A 24570-nucleotide genomic window follows, 5' to 3' on the forward strand; every position below is an offset into this window, starting at 1 on the left:
GTAGCTGGGACTGCAGGCGCCTGCCACCTCGCCCGGTTAGTTTTTTGTATTTTTTTTAGTAGAGACGGGGTTTCACCGTGTTAGCCAGGATAGTCTCGATCTCCTCACCTCGTGATCCTCCCGTCTTGGCCTCCCAAAGTGCTGGGATTACAGGCTTGAGCCACTGCGCCCGGCCGCATGTGTCTTTATGGTAGAATGATTTATATTCATTCGGGTATATAACCAGTAATGGGATTGCTGGGTTGAATGGTAGTTCTGTTTTTAGCTCTTTGAGGAATTGCCATACTGATTTCCACAATGGTTGAACTAATTTACACTCCCACCAACAGCATATAAGCATTCCCTTTTCTCTGCAACCTTGCCAGCATCTGTTATTTTTTGACTTTTTTTTTTTTTTTTTTTTTGAGACGGAGTCTTGCTCTGTCTCCCAGGCTGGAATGCAGTGGCTGGATCTCAGCTCACTGCAAGCTCCACCTCCTGGGTTTACACCATTCTCCTGCCTCAGCCTCCCGAGTAACTGGGACTACAGGTGCCCGCCACCTCACCCGGCTAGTTTTTTGTATTTTTCAGTAGAGACGGGGTTTCACTGTGTTAGCCAGGATGGTCTCGATCTCCTGACCTCGTGATCCGCCCGTCTCGGCCTCCCGAAGTGCTGGGATTACAGGGTTGAGCCACCGCTCCCAGCCGACTTTTTAGTAATAGCCATTGATTTGTGTGAGATGGTATGTCACTGCCGTTTTGACGCGTTTCTCTAAGGATCAGCGATACTGAGCTTTTCTTCATATGCCTGTTTGTCTAGCACTTTGAATAGCTTTCCCCCATTTAGAAAATATAGATTCTCTGAATTACTTGGGTTTTCCAAATATTAACCCATTTCAGTACAAAATATTTTTAATCACATTTTTAATATCACTACCTATCTCATCAGAAAAGTCTTTAGTATTGGGGCCAAGTTTGGTGGCTCACACCTGTAACCCCAGCACTTTGGTAAACTGAGGCAAGAGGATAGCTTGAGGCCAGGAGTTCAAGGCTACAGTGAGCTGTGATCACACTGCTACACCCCAGCATGGGCACCAGAGCAAGACCCTGTCTCTAAAAAAAAAAAGTCTTTAAATATTGGAAAACTATCAGTCATGGAGGATTTGAAATTCTAGTTTTCACTAAACACTCAAATTTTATCATTGGCAAAAAATAGTTGTTTTTCTGGAAGTAATAGGTTACTTATTATAACGTGCCAAATTGCTGAGTCTGCAAAGCCATATTGAATATCATCATTCCTTCATATCAAAATGTTACTCCTTGAAAAGATCCTTACGGCTTCTATTGCTTCATAACTTCTGCTTATAGTGTTCTGGGTATCCATCAGCTTTGCTACCACCCTACAGCCTCTCAGTGTGCCTCACGTTTAGATACCTCCAGAGAGAATCTGATTGGATTCTCCAGCCATTATCTAATATAGGGATGCATGGCAACCAGTGCATAAGGAACCACTTGTGGCTACTTACTCAGAGGAGACTTCAGATCTAGGAGACAGTCAGAGTACCATGTCCAGAATGTATACCATGATGAATTAGCAAGATGTAGTTTTCAATACATGGATGCAAAGTGATTATGGTATGAGAATTTTTTAATCTCAGATTTTGTAATTTGCTTTTACAAAGCACCCATTTGACAGCACCTTGTTTAAAGACCAAAAAAAAGCATGTCCTTAAAACTGTAGTCACATTCTTGGTGCTCCCTTCACTTTGTTTGGGTATTAATACTACTCTGAGACTGCCATGGGACCACCTGTTCCAAAAATATTCTTTGATGTGGATTGAGTAGTTTTTACTGTGAGTGTTCTACCAAGATAAACATAGAATTTATTGCCTTTCACAGTAATAATAAGATAACATTGTTAAAGAAGGTTTCGGCCAGGCATGGCAGCTCATGCCTGTAATCCCAGCACTTTGAGAGGTCGAGCAAGGCGGATCACGAGGTCAGGAGTTCAAGACCAGCCTGACCAACATGGTGAAACCCCATCTCTACTAAAAATATAAAATTAGCCGGGCGTGGTGGCACACACCTGTAATCCCAGCTACTCAGGAGGCTGAGGCAGGAGAATAACTTGAAACGGGGAGGGCTCACTTGCAGTGAGCCGACATCATGCCATTGTACTCCAGCCTAGGTGACAGAGCAAGACTCTGTCTCAAAAAAAAAAAAACAGATTTCTTTGGTTGACTAACAATTTTTCATTGTTCTAATGGGTGTCTTCCTCCTTCACAAGGGAGGAAGATCCTCCAAAGTTTCTGTGAGTATAATCTTATAACCGGTGTTTTTGTTAAGAAATAATTAGGAGTTACCAGGCACTCCATTGTTGAAGTTCACAAATTTTAAACATTTTTTTTTTAAGATTTACTTCCTCATTTTGGTGGGTACAGAAGGCTAAAAAGTGTAGGGGGGGATAGAAGGTTTGGCAACTCTCTCTCCTTTGTAGGTCCTGGAATCATTTATTATAATATATACCATTTAGTATACATATTGGCTGTCTGAATGGGAACATACCCATGAGCATGCACATGTGCTTACAAACATGTTCATTCATTTAGTAAAATTAAGAATGGAAGCAGGCTGTTTTTAGAAAAAAATATTTGAGGGCTGAGTTCCCTCTTTCATTCATCTCATGAGGGTATTACTAGGGGGTTTAATATATTTGGGTTAATGATGAGGGGAAAAAATAGCATCCTTTTGGGGAAATAGAACCAGACACAATTTAAAGTGGGACCCAAATCGAAACATAATTCTTTTATGAAACAAATGTTTTATTTTCTGTTTGTCACATGGATGCCATCTGAATTTTAAAAGAAATCTAGGCTTCCTCTTATCCTTCATGGTTTTTTTTAAAAGCAAGAAGTCAGAGACTTTGTACATCTTGATTAACTCTTATGTTTGAGCCATGTGTCACAAGTAATTAAATTATAAATATTCTAAAGAGTAATTCGTGCACACTCTAACACTCTAAGGGCTTTTTAAATTTTACACAGCTTACCTTTCTTTCTGAAGAAAGTCCTCACAAAGATAGATTATATCAGTTTCTGCATTGATGATGTATTCCAGCAATAAACATAGTCCTAGAATTGTAGAATGTGCACTGCTGCACTCTGTCCTGACAGACAGTAGGCAAGGTTTATAATTTTTTTCTATGGGGCACTAAAAATACCCTAGTATTTCCTTTAACTTTTTGCACTGACAGGTCTAAAGCAAAGCCACAGAAGCTGCTTTTGCTCAGTAAGTATTGTTAATGCTGCAGTGCATATTAAAATTTCAGAAAACCCAATTATATACTGTCTAGGTGTGGATAGCTCTCATTGTTAGTATCCTAAATCATCTAAAGGCTTGTTTTCTTTCTTTTTTTTTTTTTTTACAGACCTAACTACCATAATGAATGCTGCATATTAAGAGAAACCACAAGAAGGTTATATGTTTGGTTGTCTAATATTCTTGGATTTGATATGAACCAACACATAGTCCTTGTTGTCATTGACAGAACCCCAGTTTGTATGTACATTATTCATATTCCTCTCTGTTGTGTTTTGGGGGGAAAAGACATTTTAGCCTTTTTTAAAAGTTACTGATTTAATTTCATGTTATTTGGTTGCATGAGGTTGCCCTTAACCACTAAGGATTATCAAGATTTTTGCGCAGACTTATACATGTCTAGGATCCTTTTATCAAGGCAGTTATGATCATCATTTTCCTGCCTTGACCCCACCATCACCAAACACTCAGTTAAATATAAATTAACATTTTTTAGATGACCACTCAACATAATGCTTAAGAATGGAATTTCCTCTCTTTGACAGACCCAGGAATTAATTCCTAAATACATAATGTTGGTATATTGAAGACGAAATTAAAATTGTCCTTCAGTTTTGAGGCCATGTGTAAAGTTTAACCATATTGTAAAATATCTATTCCGTATTAGAAATAGCTAGTTGACAGCTTATACTTCTCAAAATTCATATTGTTATGTACACAAACTAAGTTTCTATATGTGAAGTTAGTGAGTCTTTTTGTGTTACTCCAAAATAAAGGCAATGATTTATTTTTTCCCAGTGCCAATACAATTTTGAGCTAAGCACTCAAGGTGGATACTTCACATTTTAAAGCTGGAATCAGCAACAGCCCTATGGGAAACCAGACAAAACATTGACTTTTAAATGTAGACTTTTAAAATAAACTGTTTTCTTTTGGAACTACAATTAGAATAGTTAATATTCATCCATAAACCATTATTATGTGTACATTATTGTTGCTATTGTGATAATAGAGAATTTTATTTATTTTTATGCCAGCTTATATTGTGAGAACACATTTAGTCAGTTTGGGTTTTATCAATCCTGTTAATGCTTGTCCTTGGAACATCTTTCGCGTATTCAAGGTTTGTAGTTGAAAAGTTTACTGTAAAAAAATCAAAAACAAAAAAATGTATTGTTTTTACAGAATAAATTTATTGGAATGTGTACTGGGAGTAAGATTTGAGGTTGTAAGCAAACTAAGTTAGTGTAATTTGGCTTCATATATGTAATGTGAGGTATTAATGTAATTCATATATTAAAGCAAAAATTGTTCACAGCAAGCTGACAATAGAATCAAGTGCAGGTGAGGGTTTTTCTTTCTTTTTTTTTTAAACACTCGCTGGGTTTTAGATTATTTGAAAACACTGTAGGGGATGAAGGGGAGATGACTACATGATTTGCTTACACATGCATATTTACCAGCCCTGTGGACCCTAGATTTTGTAACTTGATATTATCCATGCATTGATTTGTATCCCATTTTCTTTTGGTTTTCTTTGTGAGAGCTAATAAAAACATGAGAAAATGTGAGCAGACCTAAAAGCCTAGGGCCATTAATGATGATGATGATGATGGCAGCTAAGGGTATGAAAGCACCAGTCCATTGATCATTCCAGGGCACAGTGAGGAGGTGGCTGTTTGTATTTTTGGTGTGTTTCTTTCATTTAGTAAATACTGATTTTCTCTAGTATATTCAACATACAATCCCAAACATGGAAAGTTCATAAAAAGATAGTAGGGATTCAATCTAATACTTTTTCTTTAAAAGATACTTTTTAATTTTGAATATTTGAATGTATTTTTAAATTAATGAAATTTAATTAATTCATCAAAAGGCCTCTTCATTGCTCACACTGAAACATAAGGGGAATGTAGATGACGTTTTGAATTGGAATATACAACTCACAAATTTTGTTTAAAAGCAATTTTATGTGTATATATGAAATGTTTCAAATTTAATAAGATTTGTCTTCATAAGAGGCCAAAAATAATTTTATTAAAAATATACACAGAAATACAATAGAAATATTTTCAGCCACCACTAAAACAAGTGTTCATTAAGGGTAGAGATAGTTATTGATTCCTATTTAGCTATTTAAATTCACACAAAAAAATTTAGTAAAAGTAATTTTCTTAAAACAGCAGCAAATAATGAACTTTCCTTGGGAAAACATTTTTCAAACAACATTTACAAATATTCTGATGATTTGCCTTTTATATTGAAGTTAATAATGAAGCATATTCATCTTATTTGCAAAAGTTATTTCTGCAGTCTGCATTCACTGTTTTGAATTTTTTAATATGAACAGGCCATATTCTCTATATTCTCTTTTGAATAATTTCATGCTCACTACTGTTGACACTAAATTGTAATTTTTTACACTTATAATTATTTCATATGTCAAACAGAATATTGAGATGATCAAGTTTATTCACAAATGATTTTGAATATATTTCTTTAAACAGACTTTCTCAAGAATTTCCATTTTGCTTCAAAAATTTACACAGTACCATATAGCTCACACATACAGTGCAGAGCAAGAATGTACATATTCTTAAGTATTCATGTATAAGAAGAGAATGAAATGGGACATAATATCAGTACCAGTATAACAAAAGTTAGTAATTTAGAAAGGAACATGAAGTAATATTTTTATTCCACTTTTTCTTCTGCCTTTGTTTTTATGAAGAACTCTGGTTTGTAGATACAACGATAGACCAAGAGCTGAGGAAGAACTCCATATGCTATGTTTAATGCTAAAAAAAGGATTTTTGCTTCTTCGGGGACTCTGTAGACATAAGCAGTTCTAGCATGAAGAGAAGCACCAATGTGAGAAAACTGAGCCTGTTGCATAAAAAAAAAAAAAATGGGGTAAGCATGAAACATGTTCAGTTGGATGCACGATGAGTTCTGAATGGTTCATTCAGGCTACGTTTCTGTGCCCTCAAAACCAGTCTCACCTGCAGGCAAAATACCTTCAAACAATCCAGAGTCTTTAATGTGAGAGTCTTTCATTAAATTTAGTCTTTGATTAAATTTAGGGCCATTCTTGATATGACTGTTCAAATAAAGTAGATATTATTTCGTGTAGTTTTATCATGCCAGTTGTGTTTTTAACCATCAAGTGCCCTTTACCAAACATTAGTGGCTCAATCTAATAGAAAAATCTGAATAAAATCTCAGTTTTTTTTTCTGATTTGCATTCTGGAGATCCTACATAGAGACTCAGTTGTGGTTCACAAATTGAGTTCCAATAAAAATGAGGAAAGTGCAGAGTTTTTAAAAACTAAAATATTTTTAGCATAACGAACTATTGAAAGGGAAGCACTGGGGGGACCTCAGCTTCATTTATCAGTCTTTCATCTACTCCTTGGAGCAAGAGCTTCTACCGTTTCCCTATGTGTTTTTTGTTTATTCATTTATTCATGTATTTGTTTTTTCTGCAGCTTTTAAAATATTAAGGGTTGTTTGTAAGATAAGATCGTTACCAATTTGGGTGGAGGTAGGAGTACAGTTGCTCTTTGTAAAATGGCAAATGTACATGCAGGCAACCTTTTTAAATCAAATTATAATTTATTTGGAAGTATGACTTGTCAGCATTATCTGCTTTGCAAAATGGCCTCCCTCTCTACTTATATACTTGTTCAGAAAACACATTCAGAATGTGCCAACTGGTCTTTTTTGATATTTTTTGCAAGCACAGAGGAAAACCGTATTGGAAAGGGTAAAACAGACCACAGCAGGATTAAAAGCTCCTGTCAGAAAATTTCCTCAGAAGGCTTGTATCATTACAAAATGTACCCCTGGAGTCTGCATTTTCATATCTTGCTGAAATTCAAGATATACATGAATAAAGGATTGGGAATCTAAATGTATTAAGTAGTAAATTATCAGTTCATCAGGATCAAAGAGACAAAAGACTGCACTATAGAGAAGGCATAGAAGTAACAAGAATGAAGAATTAAATAATTTGCTTTAAATACATATAAGTTATTTTATATTTCTTTCTGTATGAAACCAATGTATTCTGCCGAGTGATTCACAGATAAAGGTGTTTACTCATCACTTGACTTCACCATGGCAAGAAAAGGGCAAGTTTTTTTAAGTAGCGTCTTTATGAATTTTTTATCAGTGGCAAATATTTTAATGGGCTGCATTTTTACAAATTCCTGGTATATTCTGGAGACCTGTGGTACATGTTTGCTACTCTGGAAATAGAAATTAGCATGATGTATTGCCAAGGACCAACACGTGGATTGTCTACATTGTGATCCATGAGGCACCGAGAGGACTCGGCCCTCAGATACACCTCCCCTTGGTAGATGCCCAGGCAGAACCCAGCAAATGTATTTGCATCTCCGGGCTTCAAGGGCAAAAAACCTTGAGAGTAAAGGGCACTTTCAGGGCTGCCCTGAGGAGGTGCATTCTGGACATTCTAGGAACTCTGAGCAGGAACATGGCTCCCGTACTATTTTTCCTTAGGGCCTGTTTTGAATAATAGTGTTTTTCTGAATATATAACCAAGCATTTTCTTCTGGACTAGAAGCCAAATTCGATCCCTGGTTTTCAGAAATGTGGGTTTGGTGGTTCTATCTTTATAGATACTTACACACATCACAAAATCACCAAATTTGGGGAAATGCCAACCATACTTTAAGAGAATAAAGATGAGCAGTTGTGCCTACTTGCATAGGGAAGCCTGCATAAAAAGTCAGTGATTCCTTAGGCTCTTTTCCTGCACTAACCAGTGCAGTTAATACCTCATTTTCATGAACGGCAAACTCGTGGCAACATTAAATGAATCATGGCCGGGCACAGTGGCTCATGCCTATAATCCCAGCACTCTTGGAGGCCGAGGCGGGTGGATCACCTGAGGTCAGGAGTTCAGGACCACCCTGGCCAACGTAGTGAAACCCCATCTCTACTAAAAATTAAAAAAATTAGCTGGGCGTGGTAGTGGGCGCCTGTAATCTCAGCTACTCGGGAGGCTGAGGCAGGAAAATTGCTTGAACCTGGGAGTGGAGGTTGCATTGAGCCAAGATTGCACCATTGCACTCCAGCCTGGGTGACAGAGCAAGACTCTGTCTTAAAAAAAAAAAAAAAAAGATTCATGTCCTTAGATTGTAAGCCCACTGGGCAGGTACTGTGTCTAATGTTTTGTGTGGCACCTATCACATTACTAGAGCTCAATAAACGTTCAACAACAATGGACTTGTGACTGTCAAAATACATAAAGGGTCTACAAAGCTTTTCTCTATTTTTGTATGTATTTTAGTAGGCCTCTTTATTCAGAATTATTAAGGCACAAACATTTTAACATTCATAATCAAAAGAGGCATTTGTATGTGAGAGAACTGTAAGGCCAGTTGTGTGCAGCTCCCAGTACTGCTCATAGTCCTAATGGATGTACTTATGGTAGCCACACTTCTAGCTGAGTGAGTACCTGACCATAGCTTTCTCCTAAGGCATAGGATGTTAAGTGTTCAGGAGGAAGTTCAGAAAAACCTCAGTCTCACCTGAGGAGGTTTCTCTTCCCAAGCACATAGCTAATAAGGGGCTGCAGGTTGTCTCCTGGGTGTTGTTCCCAGCAGCACGAGACCTCTCATGTCAGGACCTGAAGAGCTCAGCCTGAGCCTGTGCTGGGGTCAGGTGGCTCAGTGAACTCAGTGCTGCTGAATTAACAGGAGGCCCAGGATTACAGATATGAATTGTTGATCCTAGAAATTTATCCAGAATTTAGCAATGTGAGGTTGAGTCCCTAATAATTTTTCTTCTACTTCATTCTGAATCATTTTCACCTTACAGAAATAATTAAGAGATATATCTGATTTTTTTTTAAAGGATGGAGTGGCAAATGAGACAATAAGGTGAACAAAGGTTAAATTTTAAGAGCTGTTTTCTTACATGTATAGCGACAATCTGTAAAGGATAACTAAAAAAGTTAATGCTTTTTCCAGAAAGAAGAACTGAAAGAGTGTTATATGTCCATGTGAATGTTATAGGCAGAAAACTTAGGTGACCATTGGGATGACAGCCAGGGTCTTTTGCTAATACAGTATAAATAGCTAATCCAGAACTGTATTATCTTTTCTTAGAGTTTTTTGAGCAACATAGTTTATTGGTTCACAACACTGACTTTGGAACTAGACATCCAGAGTCAAATCACAACTCCACTACAAACCAGCTGTATGGCCTTGGGTGAGGTGTGGAACCCACCTCATAGGTTGTTTTGAGGGTTCAGTGAATTGATGTTTGTGATATGCTTAGACAGTGCCAAGCACTTGGGGCTATTCTGTAGACACAAATACAAAACTGAAATACCCATTCATGATCTGGTGCTTGACTCTGTAGAAAACCTGGGCCTTTGTTTTTAGATCCTCTTGACCTTTTGACCTTTTTACTGTTAAGTATCTCCATGAAAGGATAAGCACATAAAGATATTAAATCCAGTATTAATTTAATACTAAATAAAGATGTTTAGCAATGAATCACACCAGAAGCAAATGAAGAAAACAAGATATGCATTAGTATCCCAACTTAGCCGTGTTCTTCCTAAACCTTTACTTTCAGATTTTTCTTAACGTCTCCATGAGGAAAAAACCGTATGAAATTTACTTCCAGGCTGAGCATGGTGGCTCATACCTGTAATCCCAGCACTTTGGGAGGCCAAGGCAGGAGGGTCACTTGAGTCCAGAAGTTTGAGACCAACCTGGGCAACATAGCAAGACCCTGTCTCAATTTTTAAAAAAAATAAAAGAAATTTACTTCAGTAGAGTTAACTCTTCACAACCAAATTATTCACACATAAGCTTCCATATCTCTTTGTGAGAAAAAGACATGGCATAGCACCTACATAACCAGGGAGTTAGAGAGTCTGAGGGCCGCACCTGACTGAAGTAACTGAACCTGCTTTGCTGGCTGTGGGATGGCAGGCTCCTTACCAAGCCCATGGTGAGTCTGTCCCAAAGCTTTCCCCCAGTTTCTTTGTTTTCTTGATAATTATATACAATACACATAATTTAATTAGTTTGTCTAATTTGTAACAGGTTACAACATAAGGCATTTCTCCAAACTCTTACTGGGAATCTTCTACTAGTAATAATAGCAACAAAGAGTTTACATAGCTGTTATGTGCCAGGCACTGTTTTAAGCCCTTTACATATATTACCTCATCCAGCCCTCACAGCAATTCCATGAGAAAGCTACCGTTATTATCCTCACTTTACAGAAGAGGAAACTGAGGATCAGAGAGGTAAAGTAGCCAAGGTCATTGTGCTCATCAGCAACAGGCTAGAGTCTGAACCAGTCCACCTCCAGAGCTTATGCTTCTAACTATATGAACTCTACTGGCTCTGACTTTTTTTCATTTTCATTGATATTTTAGCAGAGAAAATGCTTCAACTGAGGAAATGCTAATAAGTGGATCTAAGCAGCCTCTAATGCCTTTCAGATTACACTTGCAGCTTTAATCCTATAGTTAGCATTTTATATGAAAAGATACCTGGGTTATGAGTAAGTCCCCAGTGGAACTCTTTGGTCTGAAATGTGTCCTGGTTTCATTTTATTCAATCTTCTTTTACTCTTTCCTTGATCTTGATTTCTTAAGGCAGCAGATTTGGCAGACTCCTACATGGTCTGAAATCAAGGCCCCAGTAACTACTCACTCTTTCTTTTTTTTGAGACAGTCTCGCTCTGTCACCCAGGCTGGAGTGCAGTGGTGTGATCTCGGCTCACTGCAACCTCCACCTTGCGGGTTCAAGCGATTCTCCTGCCTCAGCCTCCCAAGTAGCTGGGATTATAGATGCCCACCACCACGCCCAGCTAATTTTTTGTATTTTTAGTAGAGATGGGATTTTGTCATGTTGGCCAGGCTGCTCTCAAACTCCTGATCTCAGGTAATCCACCTGCCTCGTCCTCCCAAAGTGCTGGGATTATAGGTGTGAGCCACCATGCCCGGCTACTACTCAATATTTCTTGCATTGGCCTATACTGATCAAGAATGAATTCAAAGGTGTGTTTTTTTCCTTATTAAGTTGCATAGATTCTTCAGAGTTTGCTAGATGTTTCAATAAAAGTAAGTTTTAGTAAAGTTAGTGGGATCATGAATGCATAAGGCTTCTAAATAAGAATGGCAATTTTAGCAAGCAAAGATGCTGATTAACGTTACAGAAAAATGCTTTTTTTTTTCTTTTCTTTTTTTTTTTTTTTTGGTAGTGGTGGAGAGACAGGGTCTCTCTCTGTCGCCGCCCAGGCTGGAGAGTGCAGTGATGCAATCTCGGCTCACTGCAACCTCTGCTGCCTGGATTCAAGCGATCCTCCCACCTCAGCCTTCCTATTAGCTGGGACTACAAGCACATGCCATCATGCCAGCCTAATTTTTGTATTTTTTTGTAGAGACGGGGTTTTACCATGTTACCCAGGCTGGTTTCAAACTCCTGACTGCAAGCAATCCACCCACCTTGGGCTCCCAAAGTGCTGGGATTACAGGCGTGAGCCACCATGCCTGGCTGGAGAGTGCTTTCTGTGATGAATGTGTAAGGTACTCCCATAAGATGAGACTCCATTTCATAAGCACGTACTTTTGCTAAGTGAAAAACAAATCACATAACTAATTCATTATTCTGGTCGTATACATTGTTTTGTTGCAGCATGGTTTCTAACTTTTCCTTAGTCTACACACTATAAGTAGGTAGATATTAAAGCCCAGCCAAGAGCTATGGGAATTAGACCCATAATCCTTTACACAATCTGTCTTCACCTGCTGGGCTGGGAGAAACATCCTGACATTTACAGGATCTGGTCCTTAGCCTTAGGCTCTGGATCTGGGTATTCACCCATCAAGAGGGGCTTCAGGCTGCCTTAACAAACTGGGCAATGATGGATAAGCCCCAGGATGCCTGATGTCTGACATGAATGGGGTAATGCCCCTGCAGCTGCTAGCTGCTCTGTAGTCCACACTGCCCTTCTCAGAACCACTTGGCTGGAGTAATAAGTGCCCATCTGCAAGCTTAGCTTCACCAACAAATTTGGGTTCGTCTTACTGCTACAGGCTCACCACACCCATTTTCCTGCAAGCTATGACCTTCCTAAGCTTCCTGACTGTTGACCCTGGCCATGTGACTAGGCTTTTGTCTAGGTTTTCCTGCCGTTGCCATTTGTCTCCTGAGACTTAACCAGGTCCAACATCTGGTCTCTTTAACCAGCCTGCTGGCTGATGACACTTAGTGTTCCTGCCTCAGGGACTGGTACCAGGCTGACCAAGGCACATGGCAGGTAGAGGAGGCCTGATTGTGCAGGCAAAACACAAGGTGATAGGTGTCAAACAGAACAGCTGTGAAACTGAACAGTCTAATCCTCTAAAGAAAGGGCTGGCAAGAGTGAAGTGTGTATGCGGCCTTCTGTCCTGAAGGATACAGGAGAATAAGGCAGGGGAACCAGGCCAAATAAAAGCCAAGACTTATTCTGCCATCAGACCTGCTGCGTATGCCCACACCTCAGTGTTTCCCTGGGTTATTCCCTGGAGAGGCTCAGCCTAATAAAGCCCCATTTGGCCCTCAGAGTCCAACTCAGAATGTCACTGCCTTCCACCCACAAGGTTCTCCAACACCTCATAACTACGTACAGTCTTTTGTGCTGTAGGACTCTGTGCCATAGTTCATTGTTTGCATGGGGTGGGCGAGATAACACAATAAAGAAGAATATGAGGTTTGGAGTCAGGATTTCATAACCCTATTCTGCCATTTAATAACTCTGTAATCTAAGCAAATAATTTCAGGTGTCCTGAGCCTCCGCTTCCTCATCTTTATATTGGGATTCTTTTTTCAAAGCTATTACAAAAGATAATACGATGTGTCCATTGTGCTGTTTATTATGAGGCAGGCAGGAAGACCACAGTAACCAGCCTCCCCTGCAGTTGACCTGGTGCCAGGCCTGGACCCTGAAAATATCCCACATGATCTTTGCATAAACAGGAAATGAAATTTTACTGTGTTAAGCTACACTGAGTATTTGTTACAGCAGCAGAGCACATAGCCTATCCTTAGACAAATAGGTAAGTAAAACTTTTAACGTGGTTTGCCTGGCACGAAGTAAGGTGATGAGAGCTCAGACTAGTGTAGGGGCAGCGGAACTGGAAAAAAAAAATGGATTGGAGAATTACTGGAGTAAAACTAACTGGACCTGGTTGGGTGTGGTGGCTCACACCTGTAATCCCACCACTGTGGGAGGCTGAGGCAGGAGGATTACTTGAAGCAGGCATTTGAGAATAACCTGGGCAACAAAATAAGATCCCCTCTCTTAAAAAAATTTTAAAATTAGCTGTGTGCAGTGGTCTATGTCTGTAGTCCCAGCTACTCTGGAGACTGAGGCAGGAGGATTGCTTGAGCCTAGGAGTCTGAGACTGCGGTGAGCTATGACTATGCCATCACACTCCAGCCTGGGAGATGGAGCAAGACCCTGTCTCTTTTAAAATAAAAAAAAAAAAACAACCAGACTTAGTGGTGGTCTAGATGTAGAGGATGAGGAGTGTAAATAATTACTCCAACTTTCTGGCTTGAGTTGCTGGATGCAATTGGGCTATTTACACAGATAATGAAAAAAATGGAAGAGAAGGTGTGGGGAGGATCCGGTCCTATTTTATATATTAAATATGAGGTGCTAGTGAGGCATGCAAGTAAAAAGACTTGAGTTTGGAATACAGGAGTCTGGGAACAGTTTGGGCTGAAGGTAGAAAATTGGAAGTCATTAGCTTATAGTTGGTATTGAAAGATACAAAGATAAAGACCTAAAATATACAAATAAAGCCCAAGGACCGAGGAATCGGGTATTTAGAGGTCTGCAAAGGAAAAACAACCAGCAAAGAGCAATAAATGTTAGTTCTCTTCCTTCTTAAGCCCCTCGAGGAAAGGACAGGAACCATTGCTTCTGGATGCTACATCAACTTTTTTGATATTACTATGCTAATTTTGTAATTAAGAATTACCTCAAACTGAAAGGATTTAATGCATTGACCCCTTAAATACTATATTTTTCAACCCTGTGAATTCTAGTATGTCTTGCAATCGTAGTTATTATACCATGCATATAATTGACTGTACAAGCCTACAGTTTCTGGATGAACCTCATTTCAGTTTGAATGATTGTCTTCCTGAATAGGAAATTACAGCATACATCTAAAAATTCTCTTTTCTTCATTAGTAATCTCAAAAACATAATTCCTTTATGTACGATTTTTGGTTTCCTATAGCATTCTTATAACTGCTTGAGAAGAACAAGACGGAGCTAAAGTTTTTAAACAATAAGTTCATTTGTTTTATTTCTAGTAAGAAAAAACAATGAAATTAATTTTCTTCCTTGTTCAGATTGATTTGTTTTGCTAATTATCTTGTAAAAATGTGCTTTATGTTATATATGAAGTTCTCCATAGATAATTTCATTTTCAGTCAAATGCAGTAAGCATTCACTGAACACCTACTCTAGGCCAAATATTTGGCAAGGTGCCAGTGGAAAAGGAATCAACTGATAGGCCCAGAACATTTTTTAAACCACTTTCCCTGGTTCTGTATAACACAGTGTAGTGGAATTCTGAAGTCTTACATTTGGATGGACATTTTGAAGGTAACAGCTCAATCTTTTTTTAGTAGCCATGGTATTCAGAGATTGTGAAACAATCCTATAAAACAATGCCGCATGCTGGGTGTGTAACCTTGGGCAAATCATTTAACTTCACTGGGCCTTAGTTTCCTCATCTGTGTAACTGGGTTGGCATATCTACCATATAGTTATTGTGAGATTTAAATAAAATGCACTTGCAGAAATGTCTTCCGAAGAACTGCAAAACCAAAGGTGACATGTCTAATAGCTATCTCCTACTCTAAAACACTGAGGAGAGAAGTTTTTCATATATTCAACAATGACACCTAGACCACAAGTAAACCTTCTCAACAGAATATTCTTAGTACCTGGGCCAGACCTCCAGCATGTATCAATGTGATGTCAGGCATCCAGGAACATCCAGGAACCACTAAGCCATACAGTGCAGTCACAAAGTAAGGAACAGAATAGAACATATATGCCAGCATCTGTATAGAACAGAGAAATAATATCAGCAAATCAGCAGTTAACTTGGCCTGACTAAAAAGTACAAAAAAATAAACATTTTCATCTTTGAAAATATTAATTCCTATTTCCTATATGGGACCCATTTTTTTTACTTTTATTTTTATTTTTTTTATTTTTATTTATTTGTATGTATTTATTTTGAGATGGAGTCTTGCTCTGTCCCCCAGGCTGGGGTGCAGTGGCGCGATCTCAGCTCACTGCAACCTCCACCTCCCAGGTTCAAGCAATTATCCTGCCTCAGCCTCCTGAGTAGCTGGGATTACAGGCGTGTGCCACCATGCCCGGATAGTTGTTTGTATTTTTTCAGTAGAGATGGGATTTCACCGTGCTGGCCAGGCTGGTTTCAAACTCCTGACCACATGGTCAACCTGCCTCAGCCTCCCAAAGTGCTGGGATTACAGGTATTAGCCACCGCACCCAGCTGGAACCCATTTTTTAAAAGAAAATTAATGTTAGAAAAATCTTAGGCCTCATAACTACTTGACCTGAATTTTAGGATAAGCAGCAGGATCCTTTAGATAGGGCTCTTGAAATTGCGTATATAATCGGCAGAGCTCAGATGGGCAGTCCAAAGCAATCTAAGAACAAAAATAAACTCATTATAAAAATACAATCACATCTGGTTCTTAGGTTTGCTGATAAGGCTAAATGTGCCAGGTTTAGTCACAAGCTGCTTTGCTATTTAACAAAATGTGCATTGTAGAGACTCATCAGTGATGGAAATATTTTACACATTTGTTCTAAGGAGATTAAGCAAAGGTTAATTATGGTGCAGGAAATGGTAACTAATGCCCTATTCTTGGGTACCTTTCAGATATTCAGAGTTTTAAGTATCTAGGTTTGGCTAGCCAAAGCACAGCTTGCTAAGTTATGAGTTTCACTTTTCCTGGAAATAACTAGCCCGCTATTCCCTACAGGAAGAAAAGTATATTTCTACACCAAATTCATCTTACTATGCATTGCAAGATTTGAAAATAGCACCTCCTGTCTCTAGTGCCTCATAGAGTATATAGCCTTTGGAGGCAGTAAAAGATAATGATTTGAAAGCAGCGTCCTCTTGCCTGAAAGTCTCTTTGGCACCTTACTAGGTCCCCTCTGAGTCACCTTCCTCCCCTCAGGCACCATTCCTCATGTCTTTGGCCATAAATGTTGTCCCACCTAGATGACATATATGAACACAGGCCAATGGCAGAGTGGTAAAAATGGCCCCAATCCAAAAGCCCTACCCACCTTGCATACACACTCACACATGCACACATTTTTCTCATGTGCACAGGGAAGGGGATATGTCTATGCAAGAATACAGGTGGGGCCCACTTTTTTTTTGTTTGAACCTACAACAAACTAACCAAAGAATGGTTTCAGTGTCCCTGTGGTCCAAGCAAAGCTATGGCCTTGCCTTCTCTTCCCCATGCCCCTCCTCCTGTTAGCCAACCCAACTCTCCTCCAGAAAGTTTCTGACATTCCACAGATAAACTCTTAAAACAGCTTCTCCCCCTGAACCCAGCCTGCTGCACAGGCCCCCAGTAGCCCAAGACCCTGAAATGATAAAAGTCACCCACATGGGCTTACACTTGCAACTCTACCCTCCAACTGTTATGCACGCCAACAGGCTTAGAAGAGAAATTGTCACTGAAGCTGAATATAATTAACAATATAATTTTGATTTTCCCAAATGTATTTCTACTAAGAAGAAATCATCAAACTGGGCCATTGTGAAGGATCACTGATCAATAAAAATCCTAACAGTAATCATTTACTATGTATAAGAGCCTCTACCAAGTGTTTGGTGTACATTATTTAATCTCCAAAACAATACTGTTAAGGTAGGTCGTGTTATTTTACAGAGAGGAAAACAGAGTCAAAGAGTTAAGTAGTTTTTCCAAGGCCACACAGCTAGTAAATGGCCAGGATTCTAACTCCAAAGCCTGTGAGTCTTTTTCTTAACCTCTGCAGTAAAATATTTAAAAAGAGAAGATAGAAAATATGAAATGCCCACATGCCCTTAATGTATTTCAGTCACATCAATACAATACTCCAGGCCTGAGCTGAATTTACTCAACACTATTCTTATCAGTGAGACATTCCCATAACCCTACATACACGTGAATTGTTGAGCTCGTACGCCTTCCTCAACCCCATCGCCCCTATCCCGAGAACGCAGGGATGCTCTGTGCCACAGTTGTGTTGCAGTCCTAGGGTGCCATCCTTACCAAAGATATTTACATTTAAATCCGAAACATCAAAAGAATAATAGAGACTCCAATGGCTGATTTTTTAGATGCCCTAAAATGGGGAAGAAGATGCGTCTGAGTAGAGCTTGATCTAAGGACAGGAGGAGGTCACAGCAGGAGGCTGAGGTAGGGAGCAGTAGGAAGTAGGTCCGGGGCTCCAGGCTTTGATGGGAGGAATGGTTTGTTAGTTTGCTAAGAAGTCTGATGGAAAAACAAAAACATATTTCTAAGGTTTTTCCATTTGGAAATATGAGTAGTATCACAATGTTACATTATTATTATCTGTTATGCTTACCAAGCCTCTGAACAGGCAAAATCCAGTTGCCAGGAGGAGACACACGACCAACATTAAATCAAATGGTCTTCTCAGCAGGTCTTTCGCTTGGGCTTCTTGAATAACCTAAAATAGAGTTTGTACCTAAAGAGCAGGCCCAAAGTGCCAAAGAAGAATCTGAAATCTGAAACATTAAATGTCATGATGATGGATAAGAGAATTTTGAAGATTCACAATTTATATCATAAGTCATTGGCCATGGAACTTTAGGAAAATCATTTCCTTCCTCAAGTCTCAGTTTCCTTATCTGTGAAATGAAGAATTTGGGCTAAATGATCTCTCGAAGGGCCCTTATAGCTCTATGAGTCCACATTTTTTCTTGAAATGACATTTTAATGATAAGAAATTTTAAAAGCAAACCATAAACCTGCCACATCACTATTAACCATTGGTATACTTTTCCAGTAATACATGTAGTAGATATACACACACACACACACACACGCACGCACATATACTACATACATATATACACACACATATATCTATATTTTTCACAAAATTAGGACTTAGTATAAACAATTCTGTATTTGTTCTTTTTGCCCTCAACATCTGCCTATATTGTAAACACTTTCTTACATGATTAAAAATATTCTAAAAGTGAATACTGTATGGAAACACCACACTTCAGCCATTCTCCCACTGTTGGATATTTAGGCATTTTTCACTGTTACACTTAATGTAATGATGAACAATTTTGTATGTAAATCTTTGGTGGTATCAGTGTGATGATTTCCTGAGGATAGGGATCTAGGAGCAGAATTATTGGGTTCCAGAATTATTCAGGTTGATAACATTGCCAAATTGCTTTGCAGAACAATTCTGAATGTATGTTCCTGTCAGCACTGTATGACAATGCTGCTTGGCCCTGGCTGTCACTGTGTTTTCACATTAAAAATGATGATAAGCAATTCTGCATGCCTCATGGCATACCTACTCTGTTGACACACTGACATGGAAACTTTAAAAGCAGTGGAGCCGGGACTAAGCGTGGACTGACCATTTGCTTTTTCTTTTTAACAGCCACCTCTTTCCTCAGAGGGATGTAAGAGAGTACCAGCTGTCAGTGTGCCAGCCTGAGTTTACATAGCAGCTGTCTAAATGTTTACACATGAAGTATTTGTCAATTAAAATGTATTTTAATGAATTTTATTGAAAACATTTTATAAAATGAATAGTCGTATTCTGATTATCTCTAGTAATTCATATTTTCATATATCAGTTTTGCTTAAAAGATCTTGCTAAATAATCTAATGCCTAGAAAAGGGAAAGAAACAGAGAAACTAGCTTAGAAATGAAGGCCTTAACAGAGTATCTGCCAGGCCGGTGTTGTTTCACCTTGACCACCCTGGCTGTGAATGGAAGGGGAGGTGTCTCAGATGTCCTGTAGCCAGTCTCCTTGGGTCTGGATCTCTGGAGTCGAGATTGTATGGCTGTGTAGACTACCTTGAGGAGCAGTATTCCTCCAGTGTCCTCTTGGGGTAGTAAATGCATAGGTGTCACAGAGGAACCCAGGTGCTCAAAATCCAGGCCATTAACAACCCTAGATGAACCACATACTATGGACTTCACTTGACACACTAATGCAGAATCTGATGGTTAGAGGCAGTGTGACCACTGGCACAGGAAGCTCCCCAAAGTATGGCCTTGCCAACAGAAGCAGATGTATTCAGACAGAAACAGACCTTCTTGCCCACATTAACTAAGATGTAAGCTAATGCTGCATAATCAAAACAGTCACACTGTTTGGATACCCCAAATGCTCCAGTCCACAGAGGCACAGTTCAATTCAGCAGCCAGTGGATGCGAATGAACCCTATGAGTTTGAGAACAGGGTACATCAAAACTTAATAAAATCACCTTTGAGGGGTAATTATAATTTTCTGATGGCTGATTATAGATTCTGAAACCAGCCCAGACAGGAAGACAAGTATATGGTATGCTTAAGAAAAAAGCAGGGCAAATTCGTGTTCCATACTTCCCTATTTAAAAGAGAGAAAGAGAAAGAAGTTACCAAAAGCATATCTAACACAAGTAATATTTAGGATACCTCCCCATCTCAGGTCATCTAAAATTTTGCTATGGGCCAGACAATATTTTTAATGAGGCCAAATTAAAAAGGTCAATTTAAAATACTAGATGTATATTAACAGGCATGTCCTGCCTACAGTAATCTGCTTGAGCCCAGGAGGTCAAGGCTGCAGTAAGCTATGGCTGTACTGCTGCAACCCAGCCTGGGCAACAGAGTGCGATCCTGTCTTAAAAAAATACGTCTAGATAGATATCTATATATGTTTGTATATAGCTATCTCCCTATATATATAAAATATGCTGATTTCCTGCATACATTAATAATGTACTTATAATTTCCAAGTACATTTTTGGAGTTCTCATCATGTGTCAGGAGTTACATATTTGCACACTAAATATAGCCATAAACACCATACTCACTCCCTCGAGATCCTTCTAAAAAAATAGGAATCCCTGATACTTGACTGCCAAATTGTTCAATGCACACGTCTGGAAATTGCTCAAAAGCAGTTCTTAAAAGGTATTTTTTTTAAAGGTGAGAAAAAGGAATTACTCTGCAAAACAGGTTTTTAGTAAGCGTGGAATCACCTGGTTCTATTATAACTAAAAGAGCTTCTCTATTTAAAAACAAGCCCCATTGTTTTAGAAAAGGAAAGTGAACTTTAAGATAAAGTATCTTACCTACAATGTTTCCTGGCACAAAAACAACAACACTCATAATAATAGATCCAACCCAATATAGGCCAATGGTTCTATATGTTTCCCTGTAACAACAACAAAAAAATCTTGACTTGGTATGTTTGTCTTAGAATACTAAGCAAAAAATGATCCTCAATATTATTTTTTATTCAAACTAGTAAAGTACATGAATCAAAACATATTGAATCGAGAGGAATAAATCAAACACAGGGAGTCCTGGTTATCTAACTTCATTGCCACGTGATATACTATAGAACCTTCTTCGTGTCCTTTTAAATAGGAAATTATGCTTGCTATGTATTCTGTTAAACTACAACATGATCATCCCTGCTACAGGACTCCTGCATTTCCCTGTTGTGTGTGAAACTCAACAGCATGAAAGGAAAAAAGAAAGTTGAAAGGAAATTGAATCCATATTTTTAATCATTGTAAGTATGAGTTATACTTACAATGATAATGTTAAATGGACTTTTCCTGGGGTCACAGAATATTGACCAAAGCCCCAAAGGTGAAGACAAGTGACATGTACCGTACCCATGTTGCAAAGGAGCTGCTAGACATATACCCCTAATCTTCAATGCTGACAAAAAGTTTGTTCAGGCAGGGCGTGGTGACTCACGCCTGTAGTCCCAGGACTTTGAGAAGCTGAGGTGGGTGGGTCACTTGAGGTCAGGAGTTTGAGACCAGCCTGGCCAACATGGTGAACCACCGTCTCTACTAAAAATACACACACATACAAAAATTAGCTGGGCATGGTGGCATGCACCTGTAATTCCAGCTACTCTGGAGGCTGAGGCAAGAGAAATGGTTGCACTCGGGAGGCATAGGTTGTGGTGAGCCAAGATCGTGCCACTGCACTCCAGCCTGGGCGACACAGCGAGAGACTGTCTCAAAAAAAAAAAAGTTCCTTCAATTGATAACCCCAATAACCCAACTCCACACTATGTAACAGGCTATGAGAAATTCAAAAGGAAATCCTCTGAAAGGAAACAAGGAGAATACTGTGTGGGTCCTGCCCCACCCTAGCCCTCAAGCCAAATGTAACCGGACCCCAAGAGGCCCATTCACAATGACTGGGATTGTAGGGAGGACAGATAAGAATGAGCTGGAGCCGGGCGTGGTGGTTCACGCCTGTAATCCCAGCACTTTGGAAGGCTGAGGTGGGCAGATCACCAGAAGTCAGAAGTTTGAGACTGGCCTGGCCAACATGGTGAAAAAAATTTTTAGATTGTTGTACTAAAAATACAAAATTTGCGGGTGTAGTGGCACACGTCTGTAGTCCCAGCTGAGGCATGAGAATTGCCTGAACCCGGGAGGCGGAGGTTGCAGTGAGCCGAGATTGTGCCATTGCACTCCAGCCTGAAAGACAAGAGCAAAACTCTGTCTCAAAAAAAAAAAAAAAAAATTAGCTGGAGCTGACCTTGAGTGCATGTTGGGAGTGAGGGAGATAGTTGGTTAAACTGCATTTCAACCTTGTATGGGGCAAGAATGCATGACTTTCTGTAACCCGGAAGCAAGTGGAGGCCTGAGAAGACGGCTGGACTTAAACGTTTTGAAAGGATCCCTCCCCAGAGGGTGCGCCTTCTGGGTTACAGGGGCCCCAGCAGAAAAAAGCTGTGGGTGGGCCACCATGGGCAGAAATTCAGCGCAAGAGCATGTCGTTCACTTCAGGGATTAGTGCAATGCAGAAGCTCCTGTGGTTGGGGTCTCTAAAGAACTCACACGTGTGCCTCCCCAGACCAACCTCGCATATCATGATGGGGGTACTGCTACCCAAAAACAGCACCTTTCACATAAGACTCTTCCCCTGTTCCTTTAATCCCTTGTACATACACATCTACTCCCAAGGGGCCAGCTGCAGAGTGAGATGAGAGGAGTGAACGGACAGGCCATGTAGCCAAGCCTTAGCGCAAGCCAAGCCGCAGAGCTGTGCCTGATCTGGGGAAGGACAGAAGCTTTAAACCAAAATGAAATTGCAGTTTGGAAATTCTGAAGTTTTGAAATGAAGTTTAAGATGTGCTTGGCTTTAATTGCTGAAAATAAAAATTATTCTTGTAAGACAACATAATCAGGAAGCGTAAAGGGTCTGCCCGAGCTATCACCATGCTGGGGAGCAATTCAGAGGGACATATTCAAAAGGCAGTGGTACAAGGAGGATAAAGCCACGTCTGACGTGCACCCATGGAACTTATATTCATGTCCAGTATACTTGCTTGCGTATTTGCCTCTATGCATAACGTTTCCTTACATACCCGCTTATCGGTTGCTAAGGTGGCAAAGGCACACACCAGGTGAACTGACTTACTCCCATGCTATGGCTGCCACCATCACCAGGTACATCAGATAATGAGCAGAGCCATCCCAGTAGCAGATCATGTGCCCATATGCAGTGTTCAGATACGGTTCACCCTAAAGAAAGCATTAAACAGAAGTCCACTTTAAATAAGACCTGTAAATGCAGAACATCAGACCTGTATTGCAAGTAAAATAAAACAGCGAAACAACTTGTGTTCATCTGCTAAGATGAAACTATTTCTTCAAAATTGGTAGGAACGTGAAAATACAACTTCATGCTGGAGCTGCCAAAACCAGGGTCTGGCCACAGAGGATGGAATTAGAGAATGCCTGGCCAATGGGCCTATGATGCATCAACATAGGTTTGTACTGTGATGCGAAGGCAGATGGCATGATAGGCAATCCCAGCTGTACGGCAAACTCATGGAGACCAAGCCAAATCTTTGACAAAAGGTGCTGGGCAGTGATCAGAGAGGTGATCAGGGATGACCCTGCTTTCCAGAGCCAGTGACTGGCCTTAATAATTCATGCTGATCCCGTGGCTTGCTGGACTGGGCATGGCACAGCATGCATTCTCCACATACTGACACATAGGCAGGCAGGCACTGAACTCGGAGCTTCACACCCAACCCCTCCTTCTACCTTCCCAACAACCCAGTGGGATGGACAGGATTGAGTCCATTTTACAGATGAGGAAACAGAGGCTCTGAGAGATTACAAGACTTACCTAAGGTCACGTAGCTAGTATACCTAGCAGAGAACAAGAAGAGCCGTACTTCTCCTGGGCAAATGTTAATGTTATGAACACGAGATTATATGACGAACTACAGTTCCCTTTTCTAGGTGGTTACATTTCCCTTTTCTAGGTGGTTACATTTCCAGGTGGCTTCTGGAAAGTCACTGGCAATTTTCCGTGCATTTCTACTTTTGTTTTGGCCCCACCTTGTTTTCCTTTCTTCTTTCTCCCCCGCTCATGCTGTCCTGGCTTGTTTCACACTGTAAGATGCCTTAAGTCCTTTCTTCAACAAGGAAGAGTGCAGATCAACCAGCCCACCAATCAGCCAAGCAAGCAGGGCTTTCTTTCAAGTTTCATGCTCCCCTGGGGCAAGGACTGCTTTGTTATCTCTCCCACAGATCAAATCAAATTAAAATCAGAGGAGCAGGAAACAGAATCAAGGTTCTGCTTCTACACCCATGCCAGGCCCACGTCCTTTCTCTCGGACTTGCTGTGACTGAAGAATACATCCGATTTATGGTTTCAGACTTCCATTGCTAACACACCTGGCTCTCTGAGCCAGTGGTGGTCTCTCCTGGTAGCTTGATGAGCATCTTTAACTGCATGGTCCACAGGCCACAGGTTCTTTGAACTCGCCTGAACTCTTAATTCATCAGCGTCTCCCCTCAACCAGCCTCTCTCTCTCTTGCTCTCTCTGTACGTGTGTGTGTGTGTGTGTGTGTGTGTGTGTGTGTGTAGAGACAGGGTCTCGCTCTGTCACCCAGTCTGGAGTGCAGTGGCGC

The 24570-nt window shown here is 40.0% G+C and overlaps 2 protein-coding genes across 9 annotated transcripts in view; one reads left to right on the forward strand and one right to left on the reverse strand.

The window, feature by feature from the left end:
• Positions 1-24570, forward strand: part of HDGFL3 (HDGF like 3) — a 99803-nt gene that overhangs the window by 72345 nt on the left and 2888 nt on the right. Inside the window, exon 6 of one of the 2 annotated variants that reach the window (XM_025391602.1) lies at positions 3407-4873. The exons of the other annotated variant lie outside the window; for it this stretch is intronic. Within the exon in view, the coding sequence (XP_025247387.1) occupies positions 3407-3412 (6 nt within the window). The 3' untranslated portion in view covers positions 3413-4873. Of the gene's footprint in view, positions 1-3406; positions 4874-24570 lie in introns of those variants that run through there. 2 annotated transcript variants of the gene reach the window in all.
• TM6SF1 (transmembrane 6 superfamily member 1) overlaps positions 5313-24570 on the reverse strand; it is a 29572-nt gene continuing 10314 nt past the window's right edge. Inside the window, exons 4-11 of one of the 7 annotated variants that reach the window (XM_025391593.1) lie at positions 23063-23166; positions 20740-20822; positions 19888-20009; positions 17989-18093; positions 15945-16037; positions 15300-15419; positions 11798-11923; positions 5313-6183 (exon numbers count right to left, since the gene is read on the reverse strand). In XM_025391593.1, the coding sequence (XP_025247378.1) occupies positions 5992-6183; positions 11798-11923; positions 15300-15419; positions 15945-16037; positions 17989-18093; positions 19888-20009; positions 20740-20822; positions 23063-23166 (945 nt within the window). In that variant the 3' untranslated portion in view covers positions 5313-5991. Of the gene's footprint in view, positions 6184-11797; positions 11924-15299; positions 15420-15944; positions 16038-17988; positions 18094-19887; positions 20010-20739; positions 20844-23009; positions 23167-24570 lie in introns of all 7 variants that reach the window. The other 6 variants (XM_025391595.1, XM_025391598.1, XM_025391594.1 and 3 more) reach the window with 6 other exon arrangements.

Source organism: Theropithecus gelada, chromosome 7b, assembly GCF_003255815.1.
Source record: "Theropithecus gelada isolate Dixy chromosome 7b, Tgel_1.0, whole genome shotgun sequence".
In the NCBI taxonomy this organism is placed as follows: Eukaryota; Metazoa; Chordata; class Mammalia; order Primates; family Cercopithecidae; genus Theropithecus; species Theropithecus gelada.